Source organism: Pyxicephalus adspersus, chromosome 4, assembly GCF_032062135.1.
Source record: "Pyxicephalus adspersus chromosome 4, UCB_Pads_2.0, whole genome shotgun sequence".
NCBI classification, from domain to species: Eukaryota; Metazoa; Chordata; class Amphibia; order Anura; family Pyxicephalidae; genus Pyxicephalus; species Pyxicephalus adspersus.
In genome coordinates this window covers 25,280,442-25,298,617 of record NC_092861.1, presented here as the reverse complement: position 1 = coordinate 25,298,617, position 18,176 = coordinate 25,280,442, and the positions used below count along the sequence as shown (strand labels likewise).

The 18,176-nt window shown below is 35.9% G+C and overlaps 1 protein-coding gene across 1 annotated transcript in view; it reads left to right on the top strand.

The window, feature by feature from the left end:
* Nucleotides 1-18,176, top strand: part of TPO (thyroid peroxidase) — a 69,767-nt gene that overhangs the window by 25,193 nt on the left and 26,398 nt on the right. The window contains exons 7-10 of the mRNA XM_072410094.1: nucleotides 6,187-6,699; nucleotides 10,868-11,126; nucleotides 14,643-14,813; nucleotides 16,299-16,536. Of these exons, the coding sequence (XP_072266195.1) occupies nucleotides 6,187-6,699; nucleotides 10,868-11,126; nucleotides 14,643-14,813; nucleotides 16,299-16,536 (1,181 nt within the window). The remainder of the gene's footprint in view (nucleotides 1-6,186; nucleotides 6,700-10,867; nucleotides 11,127-14,642; nucleotides 14,814-16,298; nucleotides 16,537-18,176) is intronic.

Sequence of the window (18,176 nt, the reverse complement as noted above, 5' to 3'; positions counted from 1 at the left end):
GCACTAGAGGTTAATTAACCTCTACTGAACCGGGATCGCAGTGGATTCTTAGGGCTGCAATCGTTCATGCTGCTCTGGGAATCCTCCTGTTTGCGATCCCCAGGCACTAGAGGTTAATTAACCTCTAGTGCCCCGGGATTGGAGTGGATTCTCACGGCTGCATTCTTTCATGCAGCTCTAGGAATCATGTGAGCAATCCCTGGCACTAGAGGGTAAATGGGGACAAGCTTTCCTCAGCCAATCAGAGGGCACTAGAGGTTTTGAATGGGGAGACTTGTCCCCATTTAACCTCTAGTGCCAAAGATCGCACACTGAGCTGATCAATGAATGCAGCCGGCGCTGCATTCATTGATCAGCACAGCCTGCAATCTTTTTTTTTTTTATGTATTTTTATTTTTTTAATTCTATCTTGTTTGACGAATTTACACCGGGCATTCTTGCTTGGAATTTCGGTAAGGGAGAACAGCCGAACACGCTGCGAGATCGAGTTTTAAAAATTCGCTTGCCCCATCCCTAATGGGGAGCCATTTATTTTGCAAAATGGTAAATGCAGCAAAATTGTGAACAGGGTGTTTGAAACAAACAACAATAATCTCTATTGTAGTTTTGAAAAGTAGTTGTGAAAGCCATTTGGGGATCTGGTTTGTGGATTAATAGCTACCTTATAAATGCATTGCTAGTAGTAAAACTTAAAAAAAATTCATATATAAAAGTGATGATCACGTCAGCTGATTGCCACTTTTATGAATTGGGCAATGGAAATACCACCTTTATTTCTCCTAAAATAATGGCACTTTACTGTCAATCATATCACAAACTGAGGACTACTTAACAATGCACAGCAGTCTATTTATTAAAAATTTCAACCCAACATCACTTAACAAAATTCCCACATTTTTCACATCGAATATCACGTGAGAAGTTTCTGTATCTGGGATGAAAGTTGGGTAAATCTTTAATAAAGAATAAATGATAAATAAACCCTTCAGGGTTTACACAATAGGTACTAAAAGTTAATTATTATTATTAAACAGGATTTATATAGCGCCAACATAATTGGAATCATAGTTGTTTTTAATTTGCTACCTATTGCTGGGTTTGATTCTGAGAACCTGCATAGATTCTGCTCTCTAGCACTTGTTCTGTATGTTTGTTATAATTCTTCATATATTTGCATTTATTTTACATGGTATATTACATGGTAGAATATTACATGGTTTTTGACATCTGTTCCTGTCGGCTAAGGTTCACTAAAAAACTTTCTACCTCTGATTATCTCCTTTTACTATGTGCATAGTAGAGCCCCTTTCTAAACCATGCCCTTTTGAACATTACATTTTTCGTTTCAGTTCTTTGGTATTTCCTTACCTGCATATAAACTGTTCTCCAAGACAATAGAAGTTACCAAAGAACATACCAAACTGATGGCCATTAAGATGTGACATGAAGAAAAAGAACTCAAAAGCCCCCATTACCCTAAAATAATTAGTAAACTTTTGGGGGGATTTTCAATAAAACTGAGAGCTTTAGACAATTTCTGTTTTTTGAAGGCTGTACTGTACTAGCCAAAGAGAATGTGTTGGAAAGAAACAATAAGTAAGTTTGGCTTGTTTGGTCAGATTTATGGAACAGATATAAGTCAGTGCTGGACTCACATACTGTAGAGTCATATAATGGAGGAAGTAAATTTCATCATGTATAAATGAATAGAAAGAAATTCAGCTTTAGGTGGACCAACATAGAAATAGTTCTGTGAAAGTCAATCAAGCATACCATGGATTCTGGTTGACTTGAATATGAATAAATTCTTTAATATAGATGATAGCAATTTAATGTGTTTAAAATAAAATAATGTTTTAAAAATCATATACACAACAGAAAGTAACTATGTTTTATCGGCCCTTTAATGATTACACTGGGCAACAATTTTGAAAACATTTTTTGTTGACCTCAATTTTTAAGCTTATTTACACTAAAATAGGTTTGCTGTTTCTGAAAGTGCAGTTAGTTTTCTTTTATCACATCAGGTTTTTTCTCTACCGCTTATAATAATGCGATTACAGTAGTGTGGATTTGTATAGGCTGTTCATTTACACACAAGACAGTGTGGTCAGAGGTTGTACGCTGCTCTATGTAGTGAAAAAGCAAAAAAAAATGTTTTCTACTTACACACGTATTTCCTTTCTTTCAGATCATGTCTGGCTCTGCTGTTTCTCGTCGTAAGTGCCTAAACATCCCTGATTCATTTAGTTATATCTGTGGCAGTTTCATCATTCCCAGTCAAAGGGCGAACATCAGCACATTTGTAGAGCAAATGGCATGTTTCAAAGTTAAAATTGGTGATCAGGATATGTCTTGGGCCCCTCATAAGGTGTGCAAACAGTGTGTCGAGGGTTTACAAATGTGGACAAAGGGAACACGTGATAAGATGCCATTTGGTATACCCATGGTTTGGCAAGAGCCGGGAGAACATTTCAGTGACTGTTTGTAAGGAACTTACCCGCCCTGCGAGCCCGCGGTGTCCCTGGGGTTCCCAGCCACAGAGGGGGACGCCACAGTAGCAGGCAGCATGGCCGAGGCTGCTGCCCTGCTCCCAGCTTGTCTGTCTCTACAGGCGGAGGGATCCGCCCTGGCCAAAGTACTGTTCAGCCAGGCAGCAGCCCTTGCATCCCTTTGGATGTGGTTCCTGCTCCCAGCACTCCTTTGCAAGTGCAAAGTAGTGCACGTCCTAGGGGTACTGTGGGAAGAGGTGCGCGTGTCACCATGCGTCCCTCTTGTACCCCCCGAGGGCGTGGCACTCGGCTGCCTTGCCCTAGGGCGGGACAGAGTTAGTTTGAATTCCCTGCGGCCAATCAGCTGCAGGGGATTTACTCAGTCTCCTATCAGACAGTGCCAGGTGGCGCAAGGTGATTGGTCATCCTGGCCATTTAAGGAGAGCATGTCCATTACACCATTGCCCGCTATAGCCTCTGTTACCACAGTGTGCTTGGGTGTGTCTTTGTGTATGTTAAACCTTATCTGCTTGTCATCTCCTCAGTGACCCGGTCTGAAACTAACTCTGATTGAACTCTGCCAGCCCTGACCTCGGATTGTTATTGACCATTCTGCCTGCTGCCAGCCCTGACCTCGGATTGTTACTGACCTGCATTTGCCTTATCCTTCTGTACCTTGCTTGATTGAAATTAACCCTTGCTTTGCTGTGCTGTTTTGAATGAACCTGATTCAAGGATATCTGGAGTTGGTTGTGGTTTGTGTGCCCAGGCGCATTACACTGTTACTTTTGTATAGTGAAAACTTCAGGATAAACAAGAAAAATAAATGTAACATAGAGTATACCATCGTCTATATGCCCAGTGGCTTATTCAGATAAAATCCCAGTGCCGGTTTTCGTTACACTACCCTCTCTTGAAGAACATAATGATGGTGATGAATTAGGTGACAACAATGATGAAGAGTTTGAAACTGAAGAGGACTCTGTTCGCAAGAGATTTGATCAGCATGAGTTGAATTATTTGGCACGTGATTTGAGACTATTGAAGAAGGCTTCAGAACTCCTAGCATCAAGACTGTATGAGAAAAACTTACTTGAAAAAGGAACGAAAAAAGGTATCGTACTTTTGAACCAGAGAATTAAAATAGTACTTTAGAATTGACAGTGGCTTTGTGTATTGCCATAACATACTTGGTTTAATTAAGGAATTGGGAATTTCAATCTATAACTCAACTGAATGGCGACTATTCATCGATAGCTCAAAGCGGAGCTTAAAGTGTGTCCTCCTTCAGAATGGGAATATATTTGGGTCAGTCCCAATAGGCCATTCAGTTTCTCTTTGTGAAGAATATGCAGACATAAAGTGAGTCATTGAGTTGTTGCAATATCACCAACACAATTGGGTCATCTGTGTTGATCGTAAAATGGTATGCTTCATTCTTGGTCAGCAACCCGGATACACCAAGTATCCCTGTTATCTGTGCATGTGGGACAACAGAGCTCATGAGAGGCATTGGGTGGAAAGGAATTGGCCTCCAAGATCTGCCCTAAAACTAGGTGATTCAAACATTCTACAAATGTACATTCTACATTCTACAAAGAATATTATATTCCCACCTCTCCACCATAAACTGGGTCTGATGAAGCAGTTTGTTAAAGCTTTGCCAACTGAAGGAGACTGTTTCAAGTACCTCATTTTGGCATTTCCTAGCCTGTCATTTGAATGAATAAAGGCCGGCGTGTTTGATGGTCCACAAGTTCGGCTGCTAATCAAAGATGAACATTTCATCAGGACAAAAAAATGTTATAGAGTAACAATAAATCCTTTGTATGAACAAAAGAAATTTAAATAAACAGTACATTCAAGGTGTTATTTCATTTTTTTTTTCATGTATGTATGCAAAATTTGTATGTTTTTTGACAAAAATGGAGGGTACCCTGTATCGTAAAAACTGGTTGTGATAGCAAAAACTGGGGTCATTTCTGGATTCACCACCTAAATATTAGTAAAAAACAAGTGTAAGATCTAACTCAACAAAAAATGTGTTCCCCGGTGTCATGTTTAATAATAAAAAAGTAAAAACTTTTTACAGACTGTTTTTGTTTTTAGTCAACTTTTAAACGGATAGTTTTGTAACAGTTTTTTTAGTAATTATCAGCGTAAAAGTTTTGAATTCATTTTCTTCTTGCCATTCTCTAACAGATGGTGGGATAGTTTTTTTCTGGTCCCCCAGGAATAAGGCATTTAGCTGTGTTAATGAGATGAGTGAATGGAGGGTCTATTGAGATGATGTTATAATCATTATTGAGTTTTATATTCCTCAAGGCATCCCTTTAAACTCTTATATTTAATCCACCCTTCCATCCTTACATTTAAATTGGTCTTTCTTTGCTAATGTCAAATGTTATATTAAGTGAAATTATTGTAACACTTTAATCCATTTATCCTGTGGTGTTAGACTTTCTCCTTTAAACTAATATTTATAAATATAATGCAAAATGAGATTGAAAAGGTTTTTGTAACGTGCTACAAAAAAATCTAGAGTTTCAGATCTTAGAAAATTAACAGAATTTTTTTTATGTTATGATTGTTTTATTTGATCTATTGAAGATCTTTTTTTTTCAAGTAACATCAATAGCATTGGCAGATTTACTGGGCGTAACAAACTTAGTAGATCTTAGCAGATCATTTTCTATATATTGGAAAAATCATCATAAGGCAGCTTTTTTAAAAAAAAGCCTCATGTGTGTCCTATGTGAAAAAAAAAAAAGTGAAGTAAATTTTATAGAGCTCTTGATTTATGCTTTTAGTCTAAGCCCTGCCCGCTAGGTATATAAAGTCCCACTCACCTACTAACACCTGTCCAATAATGCTCAAGGCCCAAGTGGCAGTGTAAAGTATTTGTAAGGAACTTACCTGTCCTGCGAGCCCGCGGCGTCCCTGGGGATCCCAGCCCGCAGAGGGAGACGCCCCTGTAGCAGGCAGCATGGCCGAGGCTGCTGCTCTGCTCGCAGCTTGTCTCTCTCTGCAGGCGGAGGGATCCATACTGGCCAAACTACTGTTCAGCCAGGCGGCATCCCTTGCATCTCTATGGACGTGGTTACTGAAACTCCTGCTCTCAGCACTCCTTTGCATGTGCAAAGTAGTGCACGTCCTAGGGGTGCTGTGGGAAGAGGTGCGGGTGCTACCATGCGTGCCTCTTGTACCCCCCTAGGGCGTGGCACTCGGCTGCCTCGCCGCGGGGTGGGACATAGTTAGTTTGATTGGCCACAGGGGATTCAGTCACTCTCCTATCAGACGGCGCCAGGTGGCGCAATGTCATTGGTCACTCTGGCCATTTAAGGAGAGCCTGTCCTGTATATATTGGTGCCTATAAATGTTAATATTATTTTTAAACAGGATTTATATAGCGCCAACATATTACACAGCGCTGTGAATTAAATAGGGTATGCAAATGACTAATGACTAATACAGACAGTGACACAGGAGGAGAGGACCCTGCCCCAAAGAGCTTACAATCTGAGAATTGGGGGAATTAAGAAACCATATGACTTTCATCCTGACTAAAATTACCAATGTCTGTCAATAAGTGCTCAGTTATCTATAAAATGATAGCTCTACAGAAGGATGTGAAAAATAAAAATAAGTATGAAATAATTGTAAAAAACATTAATAGAATTTTCCTTTCACACAGATATCTACTGAAGAGTTTTTTTCTCAAAATCGCTGCATTCCATTTTTTCGCTCTACAGCAGCATGTGGAACTGGAGATCAAAATGTCATCCTCAGAATACCTTCCACTGATAATCCAAGAGAACAAATTAACAGTTTAACTTCATTTATTGATGCATCCACAGTCTATGGCAGCACACCAGCTGTAGAAAAGAAAGTGAGGAACTATTCCAGTGAGGAAGGATTGCTAAGAATAAATACTCAATATTCTGATCATGGAAGAGACTACATGCCATTTGTAGACGATACTCCATCACTCTGCCTTCAAGATTCTCATTCTTCTTCTGAAGAAAGGATTGAATGTTTCTTTGCTGGAGAAAGCAGGTCCAATGAAGTGATATCTTTGGCAGCAATCCATACATTATGGGTAAGAGAACACAATCGCTTGGCCAAAGCCCTGAAGAACCTCAATCCTCACTGGAGCTCTGAAACAACTTACCAGGAGGCTCGGAAGATTGTTGGTGCATTACATCAGGTTAGTATTTACCAGAGGCTGGTTTTGGGGGTTTTAAAAATAAGTTTCCATTTATTTGAACCAGTCCTAATATGTGTAAATGTTTTATAAAAGTGATGTACATTTGCATATTCAAACTTTTTTTTAATTCAATAAATGGGTCAAATTCAAAAGAACAAAAAACAAAAAAAGAAACAAAGCCAAAACAAAGACGAGCAGCATATTTTTTTATCCCCAGATATACTTTTCTTCTGCCATTGATATGACTTTCTTTGATGGGCCAATACATTCTGATATTGTAAAGATACCTATTATTCACTAGGCCGGATCAAGTAGATTGGCTCTAATGTCTATGAATATGTATTAAAACATATTTTCACAAGATCAGGATTAGGGATCACCTGTATTTATTTATTGATTTTTACATACATTAGTCATGTATAGGTCCCCCAGATTTCAGGAGCAAATTTGGTAAAAATTCTGTGTTGATTAACTGTTAAAACTTAGACTGATGATAGAATAGAAATTTCGCAGCAAAATCACCTTCATGAAAATACATATACAACATCAATAACCCAGCTTCAGAATGGCTGTTGGTAGTCTCCATTAGCAGCAGACATTACAAGGTGACAAACACAGGGGCACCATAATGAGAAACGCCTGAACAAGGGCATTGATTGCACGATCACCAGATATTGTTTTATTGAAGAATGTAGATTTAAAAATGTAAAAACAGAGAGATTTTAAATATAAAATTTAGGTTAAAAGTTTTCAAAAAAGGTGATTTTGTTATACTGCATTTACAAGATTTTTTACAATAAATTGCAAACCATTAAAGAACGTGCAGATTTGCTGAACAGATTGTATGTAAAACTATATGACAGAATTGTTACTTAAAACCAGAAGGCTGTATAAGATGTTTTAGTTTCTAATTTTGCAAGTGAATTCTTCCTTAACTTTAAAGAGCAGTTTCTGTATATTGCTTTGTCAGTGAAAAGAATATAAGATGAATATGATACAGTATGGAACCTTTCGCATATAATGAAGAAGGCTTCTAGAGAGTATTTTGTTTGAATATAAAACCTTTCTTCCTTCATTACAGAAAACAAACTTTTCAGTAATAAGCATATGTACATTGCGTAGACTTCAAGCAAGAAAAAATACATAATGAAAAAGAAAGACTTTATATTTTAGGTATAGACAAGAACTTGGGGGTCCCAATCTACACTAATATTTCTGCAGGAAAATAAGGTCAAGTTCATGACAACATCAAAAGAGTATCTTTGGGGTACAAAAGCATTGGGTAGGTTAGAAAACTTTACCCAGTCACGACTGTTTTCCCTGGTGCTAGGCCTGTTCATGTTTGGTTCCCCTTCATACTCAATGGATCAAAACATTAGAACCAATTGAAATAGGAGAATTCCATTTAGAAGAGAAACTGACCCAGAAGACATCATAAGACACATCACATGCTTACTCTTACTCTCCAATATCTTATCTGTTCCCCTTAAATATCTTTTATCTTGAATTGTTAGCCCTCCTGTCTAGAAAAAGAATGTGGCCTATTTAGTACTGCAAAATGTAATATTATTTTACAATGGAATTTTTCCTCCCTCTAGTAAATAGTAGGGAGTGTTCACTTTGCTCTTTGATCTTGTGTAAGCAAAAATAATTTTTTTTCTTTTTTTACAAAATGAATCACATTCACAACAAAAGTTCACAAAGCCAAGTAAAAATTTTCTTTGCAAATTGAGCAACTTTTACTCCTTTAGTACATCAGACACAATGGGCCCGTTTTATTAAAGCTCTCCAAAAATGGAGAAGATCGACTGTCATGGGAAAACATGAATAATCCAGCAAACCTGGAAGTGATCTGGTCCCAGATATAACATATTAGCCAACTAATAGCAAATGATTTTTAAGAAATTTATTCTACGTTTCCTGGATCATCCAGGTTCTCTCATGATAGTTAATGTTCTCTGGTTTTGATAAAACAGGCCCAATGTATTCAGACTCTGTAACATAGCACTGGCTCTTAAACTATCTATGGTGCTAAGATAACAATTCTAGTCCATATAAAATTTACTCGGGAAACATTCCTGAGTCAGAGCTATGTACGACCAAAGCAATCTTGCAGCAGAACCCAGCATGCCAGTGAAACTCTTTCATGTGTCACTCCCTCACCAACTGGATGACCAAGCCATTGCACTCTCCCTAGTGACTTACAGTAAAGAACTGATGTCTTGCTCATCCATATGGAAAGAATACAACATATGCTAGCATGTAAGTATTTTCACTGCAGACTTTAGCAATTCTGTCTCTGGTGAGTTCTGTACAGTGATTTGATCGCTAGTGTGACCTGGGCCAAGTTCCACACCCAATTCTAGCAACTAGCAATCTATGCAATTTTCAATGAAGAACATTTTTTTCCTTCTTTCTTTATTTGACGTATATGAAATATTACCTTTAAGAAATGTAAGCAGCATTGCAATATGGCTTTTCTATTTTTATTTCTTAAGGTGCAATAATAATTTTAATTAATCGTCATTCTGAATTTTTTCATTGTTCTGTACAAGCATAGTAACAATATCATTTTATTGTTTTTAGGATAAAAATTATTCTCACAAAGACATTTTCAAAATGTATTTCAAAGGGTGCAAATCTGATTTAACATCTGTACAGTGTTCCATCGATCTGCGCCCGGGAACACACATTAGATATTCTTCTGCAGAACAAATCCAGATAAGCGGCCAGGATATTAGATTAAAAGCAATAGCTGTTGCTGCAGGAATCCTGTGCCTAAGATAAAAAAATGTTTGAATGGCTAATAGTACAAAACATGGAAATGCTAAGTCAAACAATGGTTGTTGGCAGTAAATAAGAGGTCAAGGATTCTATTATGAACAGTTTTTTTGTCTTTAGTTTCCACTAGTAACAACTGGACAGGGAGGGAGTGTGACAGTCCAGGTCATCAAGGCTAATAGAAAGTAAAAGGAAAAAAACATGAGCTTGGCAAGTTTTCACAGTGCATGTCTTAATAAGAGGCTGGCTAACAGCACAAATCTAGAATTTTGACAAGTAACAGTAAAGATTGCTTACAAGCGTTGTTATTGTAATCTGGAGCAAGATGTTCGCCTGTAAGCTCAGCTCTGCGTGCTGGTGACAAGGAAACAATTTCATTTTATGCAGTTGGTGAAAAAAACAATCCTCTATGGGTTTGGCTGATTAGAATGCATGGAGAGGGGATTTACAGATAAAACTGGAGAAATATGATGAGGCAGCAGAGAACAAGAGAGTGAGTGGCTTAATGATGAGCACCGATTCCATAATTGAACCAGTGAAGGTAAAGACAGTCATAGAATTATTATACTGTACAGAGCCATGCAAGTCCTCTCAGTAACTTGAAATCAGCAATTTTTCTGCTCCTAGCAAGATGATTGTTCTTAAAATCATCACATTCTTTTGTGTTATCAAATAAAGCCAAATTACTCCTATTTAATTAGGAAAAAAAAATATATTGTCCCAATGGATAAAAGAAAGCTAGAAACGAGTATAGGAAGAATGGAAATAAGAACACATAGAGATCAAATAGAAAATGAGGAAGGAAGTGGAAGGAAGCAGAAGTAAGGACAAGCGGAGATCAAATAGAAAGGAAAGAAGGAAGGGAAAGAAAGAAAGAAAGAAAGAGAGAGAGAGAGAGAGAGAGAGAGAGAGAGAGAGAGAAAGAAAGAAAGAAAGAAAGAAAGAAAGAAAGAAAGAAAGAAAGAAAGAAAGAAAGAAAAATGAATACAGTGATCAAATAGAACGGAAGGAAGAGAAAAAAAAGAAAGCAAAAAAGGAAAGAGGCAGAAATAGAAAAAAGGAACATTCAGAGATAAAATGGGAAAAGAAGGAAGTAAAGAACCAAGAAAAGCAATGGAAGGAAGGAAGCAGAAATAAACAAATAGGAACATGCAGAGTTCATGGAAATAAGGCAATGGAAGGAAAGAAGTATTAAGGAAATAGGAAAATGCAGAAGTTCAAAAAGTAAGAGGGGATGGCAGGAAGGAAAAGAAGAGATACAAATCTGAAGCATTAAAGGAAGGAAGGAGGCAAACATACATGTAGATGATAGGTAAATAGATAGGTAAAAGATGAGTATTTTTTCCACAAATGTCTAAGCATAAAAATATTATTTCTGTTTTATTAGATCATCACTGTTCGGGATTATATTACTAAAATCATTGGTTCATCAGCCTTTGATCAGTATGTGGGCAAATATCAAGGCTATGATGAAAACACAGATCCCTCGGTTTCAAATGTATTTTCAACAGCAGCGTTTCGCTTTGGCCATGCAACCATACCTCCTATTCTTCATAGACTGGATTCTCACTATAGAGAGCACCCACTTTATCCAAGTATACTACTGAGTGAGGTTTTCTTTCGGCCCTGGAGAATAATAAAAGAAGGTAAGATTAAACAATGTGCATTTCATATGTGCTGGTTTTATTGGATGCATGCTTTACTCTGTTCAGAATATCTCTAGAATGGATGGCAATCAAAGCTCTGAAGTTGGCAACTTCAAAAAGAAATCAGCAATTGAAGCTAACAAACCTTTGTGTTGGCAGTTTAATCTTGTTATTATTTGCCTAATGCAGACATTGGGCCTGATTTATTTAGGCTCTCCAAAACTGAAGAGGATACATTTTTATTAATTAACCTGGGTGATCCAGCAAACCTGAAACGGATCCGGTCCAGGATTGAAACCATTTGCTAACAAATAGCAAATTACATTAAGAAATCCATTCCAGGTTTGCTGGATCACCCAGCTTCACTGATGAAAGTGTATCCTTTCCAGTCTTAAAGAACTTTAATAAATCAGGCCCATTTTGTTCACCTGTTGTGTCACCAGAACATAACTTTAAGAGAACACAGAAAAACAATAACACAAAGATAACAATAAGAACATCATTTTTCTATCCAAAGCCTAGCAATATGACAAAGTAGTAGTTCATAGCTGACAAACTCATCCCTGGAAAACAGTGTTGATATAAATACTAGAGGAAATATGGATTAAAATTTGGGAGGAACCCAAGCATGGAATTTATTATGCTTTTTGCCGTGACGTTCATGTCATATGTTTGAGCAGAAACACAACATTTTTGATTTATCAATAGGAAAAGTATTGCAACCTAGTCAGAAATCAGGTTTTACTTGGTCTGTCTGTCTTACACAAGTTAAAATGTAAATCCTGGTTGGCTGCTATAACTTTTTTGCTGTCCTTTAAAATAAAATTGAGTTTTGCAGTCATCTAAAACAAACACTTTAATTTTTAATCTTCTCATTTTGTCCCCAATATGGCATTCTAAGATTCCTTTCCCTATCTACATTATTTTAGAGCTAATAACTTTAAAAAGTAGTATGTGCTGATTTGAGCAAGGGGATTTTCTTACATTCTTTGGAGCATTGTGTCGTGTGTGTACTCTATACAAGCATGTCCAGCATACGATTTATCTATCTCTTCACCATTCTATAAAAATACATTTAAAATATGTGCCTAAAGTTCTACCTAAAGGCTCCAGATTTTTGTCCCCATTCTGATATGAGAAGTGGAAGATACTAACATTTACAAACATTTAGTCCTTTTATAATTAATATTGTCTGGTCTTCAAATATACATTGAAGAATACAAGAACAAGAAAAATACGTGACTTTAACGGCAGTGGATTTATAAAAAAAATGTCATATACCTTTTATTTCCTTCATTAAGAAACAACAGTTAAAAAATATACATGCCTCTTCCATATACCAAGTTTCAAAAAGAGTTAATCAACATTGTTAGCATACATGAGCTAGATACATTGTACACATTAAATATTCTTCAAACATTTAATGTTGTTGTTGTTTAAATGTATTGGTGTAACTCTATCAGTGGTTATTTATCAGGAATGTATGTTAATAAGATTTTAATTTATGTATGGACTCTGTCTATGCATTTAGGCAGCATGGAAGTTTACCTCTAAACCTGTGTTCAACTGTTGCTGAACTTCACAATATTCAATCCATACTCCTAACATGGAAAATATGTTACCATATCTATTTAAAAAAAAATTAAAATAAAAATTATTTTGTTAAATTGCTCATTATTTGGGTCTAATTCTTCATTAACTTTGGTTTACCAAGGAAAGAACTTATTTATATAGTTTATAATAATAGAATCATTTATATAATAATATAGAAGTATTATTAGTATTTCGTATTAGCATAGTCTGCAGTACTTTTATTTGGAGCTCTTTAAAATAAATTTGAAGATTGAGCTTAGTTCAATTGTTTAGAGAAACCAATTTCAAGAATCACTATTGAATAATTCAGTCTGCTTAATTCACCATAAAAAATGTGATGTATTTATATTAAATTATTATTTATTTGTTGTCCAAAAATTAATTAAGGAGTAATGATTTAGCCATTTTTTAGCCAATGTATAATTTGTCAAATATTAATTAAAAGAATAATCTACAGATTGTAATGCTAACTAAATATTCAATATGCCGTTAGTAGTATCCAATTTAAAAAATACAAAATTATATTTTAAGGGACCTGATTTGATTGTAGAGAAAAATTAATAAATAATAATTAACAATTCTACTGTCTTGTCATTAAGCATGTAAGGTGGGACATTAATTGGTTTCTAATCCGGGCACCTCACTTAGATATAAAAGGAGGGGAGGGGGGGTTGACACTTTGGATATCCCTCCTCCCCCTCTTTCTCCCTCCTAAAAAATACCTCACTTTTATAGCCTTTTGTAATTCAATTTAATTGGACAATGCTATGATGATGTGCAAAGTGCAGCAACTCATATCATCCAATCAAACCATAGTTTAATAGTGATTTTAAATAAATATATATATCAACTTTTTCCCTTTTTTTCTTTCCGAAAAGAAGAAAACCAAATTATGCAAAACTATGATGACAAAACTATGACTTGTTCAGGTGATGAATATAAAGTACAAATACAAGTATAAATACCTGCAGGTTCTTTATTCTATGAAGTCTATTGTTTACTGTTCCTAATCTGCAAATAGGCCTTAAAAAGTCAAAAGAGAATCACATTTCCCAAAATGTTGTGAATGCATCCTTCTGTAAACATATTCATAAATAAATGCATTTCAATTTTTAAAAGATTGTAATCTTTGAAAATAGTCCACATTACTGACAAAAAGTTTGCAAACCTGTCAGGAAAGGTAAAATTCAGCCAAGGTGGAAATGTTTAGCGGTGCCTTTAATAATCTTCTAAATATTTCTGTGTACTCAGGAAGTACCTAAATTTTGATGTTTTTCTAGAAACACAGAATATAACTGGGTATTAGGGCTTTAAATTAAAAATAACAGAGACTGTTGATCCAGGGAACATCCGATTGTCTCATGGAATCAAAGGAATTTTTTTCCCCTGTTGGAGCAAATTGTACCAGGGTTTCTTGCCTTCCTGTGGACCAACTATGTCTTATAGGGTTTTATATCTGGGATAAGTTTATTTCCCTAGTGGTTAAACTTAATGGTGTCTTTTCAAACTAACCTACTTGTAACTATGTAACCATGGAAGATTTGGTTGTCTACTTAGAATGCACAAACAATCCCTAAATTGACTGAAATAAATTAAAGGATAATCAAATCACACGATTTTGTAATTTTTGTATCTAACAGACTACCTTTAAGGATTGCCCAAAATGTATTATTCGGCTGGTCTGTTAGTCTGCAAGTTCAGACATATATTTCATCATATCTTTTAGACAAAAATTCTTGGATATCGATCATTTATCATAAAAATTGCGGTCCAAGTGCTGAATAAAGCCAAGTTACAGTATCCAGTTTGGAATAACCTTCCCATGGGACATTTTACACCTTTTCATTCCATATATCAAACATGCATGATGGTGAGGTTAATTCATATTAAATGTGTTAATACTTATTTATTTTTACATTTTAGGTGGTCTGGATCCCTTGATAAGAGGTCTGTTAGGAAAACCAGCAAAACTGCAGACACAGAAGCAGCTTATGAATGAAGAGTTAACAGAAAATCTGCTTGTACTATCCATTAATGGTTCAATGGATTTGGCATCCCTTGATTTGCAGCGGGGTCGTGACCATGGCTTACCAGGTTACTTTTCTCTTTTGTCCAGGATACATTGCTTTCTAAAGACCAAAGATCAATGTGTTGCAGTTGTCAGAAGTTCTGTTATTTTCTAAAGTGCTGCCAAGAGTTATGTAAGTTCTGTATATATTCTTTATTCTTTCAGCAAACAGTCTCCAAACTTTTTTCATATCATTCCCAGAGCATTTTGAGATGTTTTATTATTAATGTCAAGACTGACATTTTTTCTCTATTTTGTTTGTTTTGAGTGTGCAAAGAGCTTCCCTGTAGTAAAGGACAAACATTTTTTTTTAGGTCTAAAAAATACGATCGTGAAGAGGTTCTATATTTTAAACTCAAAGGATGCCTAAGTTTTTGATAAACTTTAAATTGCAGGGCAGAGAGACAGTATATGTTACCACCTACATTCTTCCTTTATATTTGTATCAGTGTACAATTAATATTGTTTGTACTGAGAAATGAGAAATTACCTAACGTTTCACTTTGGAAAACTTAGTTACTTATAGTTATAATAATTTGCAATTATCATCTCAACACTTGGAACAGCCACCTACAATATAAAGTATAGGGTACAGGAAAGAAATGTTTTAAATTTTCCTGACTTTTCTTTTTTTTTAATATTTTTATTTTTTAAGTTAACCAAAAACAGTCCTATTTGAATTTTTACCAAGCTACCTCCTACTTTCCCCTCTTTTTTCCTGGAAAGACCGCATCAGCTTTATTTTTTTTTAAATATAATTTTTTTTGGCTAATTATATGACATCCCTGGATATACTTCTTGTTTCTGCAGTGACTGTTTGTGAATCCTGAATGCTACAGTGAGCAGCACCATGTAATGTTTTCTGCAGCAATCTTTTGTGAGCTCAGAACAACTTAATGATAGACCCCTGGGGGTGTATCAAGGGGTCATGGAAAGTGGGTTAAATGACATTGTTGTAAAAAGACCAGTGCTGGACCATGGTGGAGCATACATTTGGGCTGACCCCATGGTATGAAGAAGATGAGTATTAGTCAAATCAATAATTTATAAAGAATGTTAATCAGGAGGCTGCTTAACCTTGCACTCACAGCATACTCACAGTATCTATAAAATAAATGTGCTGTGCAGAAACTTACTTATTTTATTAAAGTATTTAAACAATAAATATTGCATTTACAGAGCTTAATTTATGGCATATCACAGAATGTGGTTCCCTGGGGATTTTGTCATGCAGCTGCAGAACTTGCTTACCACCTGCTTGATACCAGAAGGAAAGATGAATTTACGTATGCTGCCAAAAGAAGAAACGCCAGAGTTACACCAAATTGTACACTGCCCTGCAAGATGTGAAGCATGGTGATGATACTACAAGGCAAAAGCTGCAACATAGTAATGCATGCAAAATAAAAACAGGACAGGGGATCACAGTCCAAAAAAAAAAAATAAGATGGGAATAGGCATTCAGCAAAATGTCTAATTTCAATCCTTTTATTTATGTTATTTATTTACAGGATACAATGACTGGAGAGAATATTGTGCATTGCCAAGGTTAAACAGTACAGCAGACTTAAAAATTGTTATATCTGATGCCAATATAATCGACAAAGTTATAGAGCTTTACGGGCATCCTAATAATATAGATGTCTGGCTGGGTGGTTTAATAGAGGATCTTCTCCCCAACTCTAGAACTGGACCTTTGTTTGCATGTCTAATTGCTAAGCAAATGAAAGCACTGCGAGATGGAGACAGGTAACTAAAAATGATGTGACTTAATGGCTTAATCCAACTCCAACTGCATGGTTTAATGCATTGCCCTAAAGGGGATGACCAAATCTTATTATATTCAACACTGATTACCTTTCTTTTAACTTTAACACTGTTCTTCACTTTGCAACGTGCTGGCACTTACCACATTCCAGGTATTACTTGTTTCATAGGAATATTTATTAAAGCTAAAACTCTGAAACTAAACTCTTTAAATTAATAAAATGCAACCAAGCAGATCCTTTATGGTAGAAGGGACAGGCAATTTTCTGTCTGCAATAAAATAACTTTACCTGCCTGATTGCAGGTTTTAAAATAAACTCACCTGCCCATGTTCCGCCACAGGCGCTGTCCTTTTCTTTATTTTCTTCTTCCTGCTTCTGATCTTTGGCCTTCTTGACTGGCCAGGCTGGGATGACATTTTCATTGGTCCTGGTCCTGGCACATTCTCAGCATGATATTATTACAGAAGTAGATAGAGATCCCCTTTCTGCAGTGCAGACTTGTCTGATCACATATATTCAAAACTGAACTCTAGTTCCACTTAAACACTGGGAGTTTTCTGGTTTAAAGACAGAATGTCCACTGGAAGCATCCCAGCCAGAACATTAGGATGTTACATAAACATTAGAAGAGAAGTAATACTTACAGGGAAGTTTTTTTTTAACTTTTATTTTATTGTATTCTGTTTCCTAATAGGACAGGGTTACACCTGTTTCCTTCCATGAAATAGGGGCAAACTGGGCATTCAGCCTTCATACTTGAAAGGACATTTTAGGACAAACAGTAAATAGTGATTCTGTTTTTTTTAAACACCTAATTGTGCAAGTGATATATTAAAATGAATGGATAATTAAGATGAACCCAGCTTTACGTTTTTTACCAAGCTCAGGATTTTCAAATGGTTTCCTTCAATGTAACTGCAGACAAGGAAACCATTTGAAAATCCTGAATTTGGTAAATAATGTGAGACTGGGTTCATTTTAAATATACATTCATTTTAAATATTGTAAATGTAAACAGGTCAAGGTTTACACATTTGGCAACTCTCATGTTACAGGGTATGAAAAAGCAAAGGTAAGAAGTTATAATTGAAAACTAGGTTGCTATCCCTAGAAATACTAAGCATGTTAGTGAATTTTATTATAAAGCATATGTAAAATAAATGTGTCAGCACATGCAATGCTTCTTTTTTTTTAGCTGCAGTGGTGAACTTACACTTTAAATCTGATGAGAAGCAAATCATTTAACTGAAACAGAGTAAAGCATCACCAGAGTGTGACTGTCTTCTTATGATTAACTGAAGCCTCCCTACAGAGTTAAAATGACTGAACTGGGACACACTGATATATTTATCACAAGTCAACCTATATCTTGGGACACCCATGTATATCTGCAAAAGATGGAGGAAATGCCGCATGAAAAATAGACCGAACATCTAACAGTGTGTAGAACTAAAACATGAACATGCTGAAGGCAACAGCTAAAAATATACATTTATAAATGAAGTGCTACAATCATATATTTTGGAGGAGTTTGGGTTGAAAAAAAAATGAAAAGACAGGATTAGAAAGCTATTACCCTAAAGATTTATATTATAACCAAAAAACCAAAGGTATTAAAGC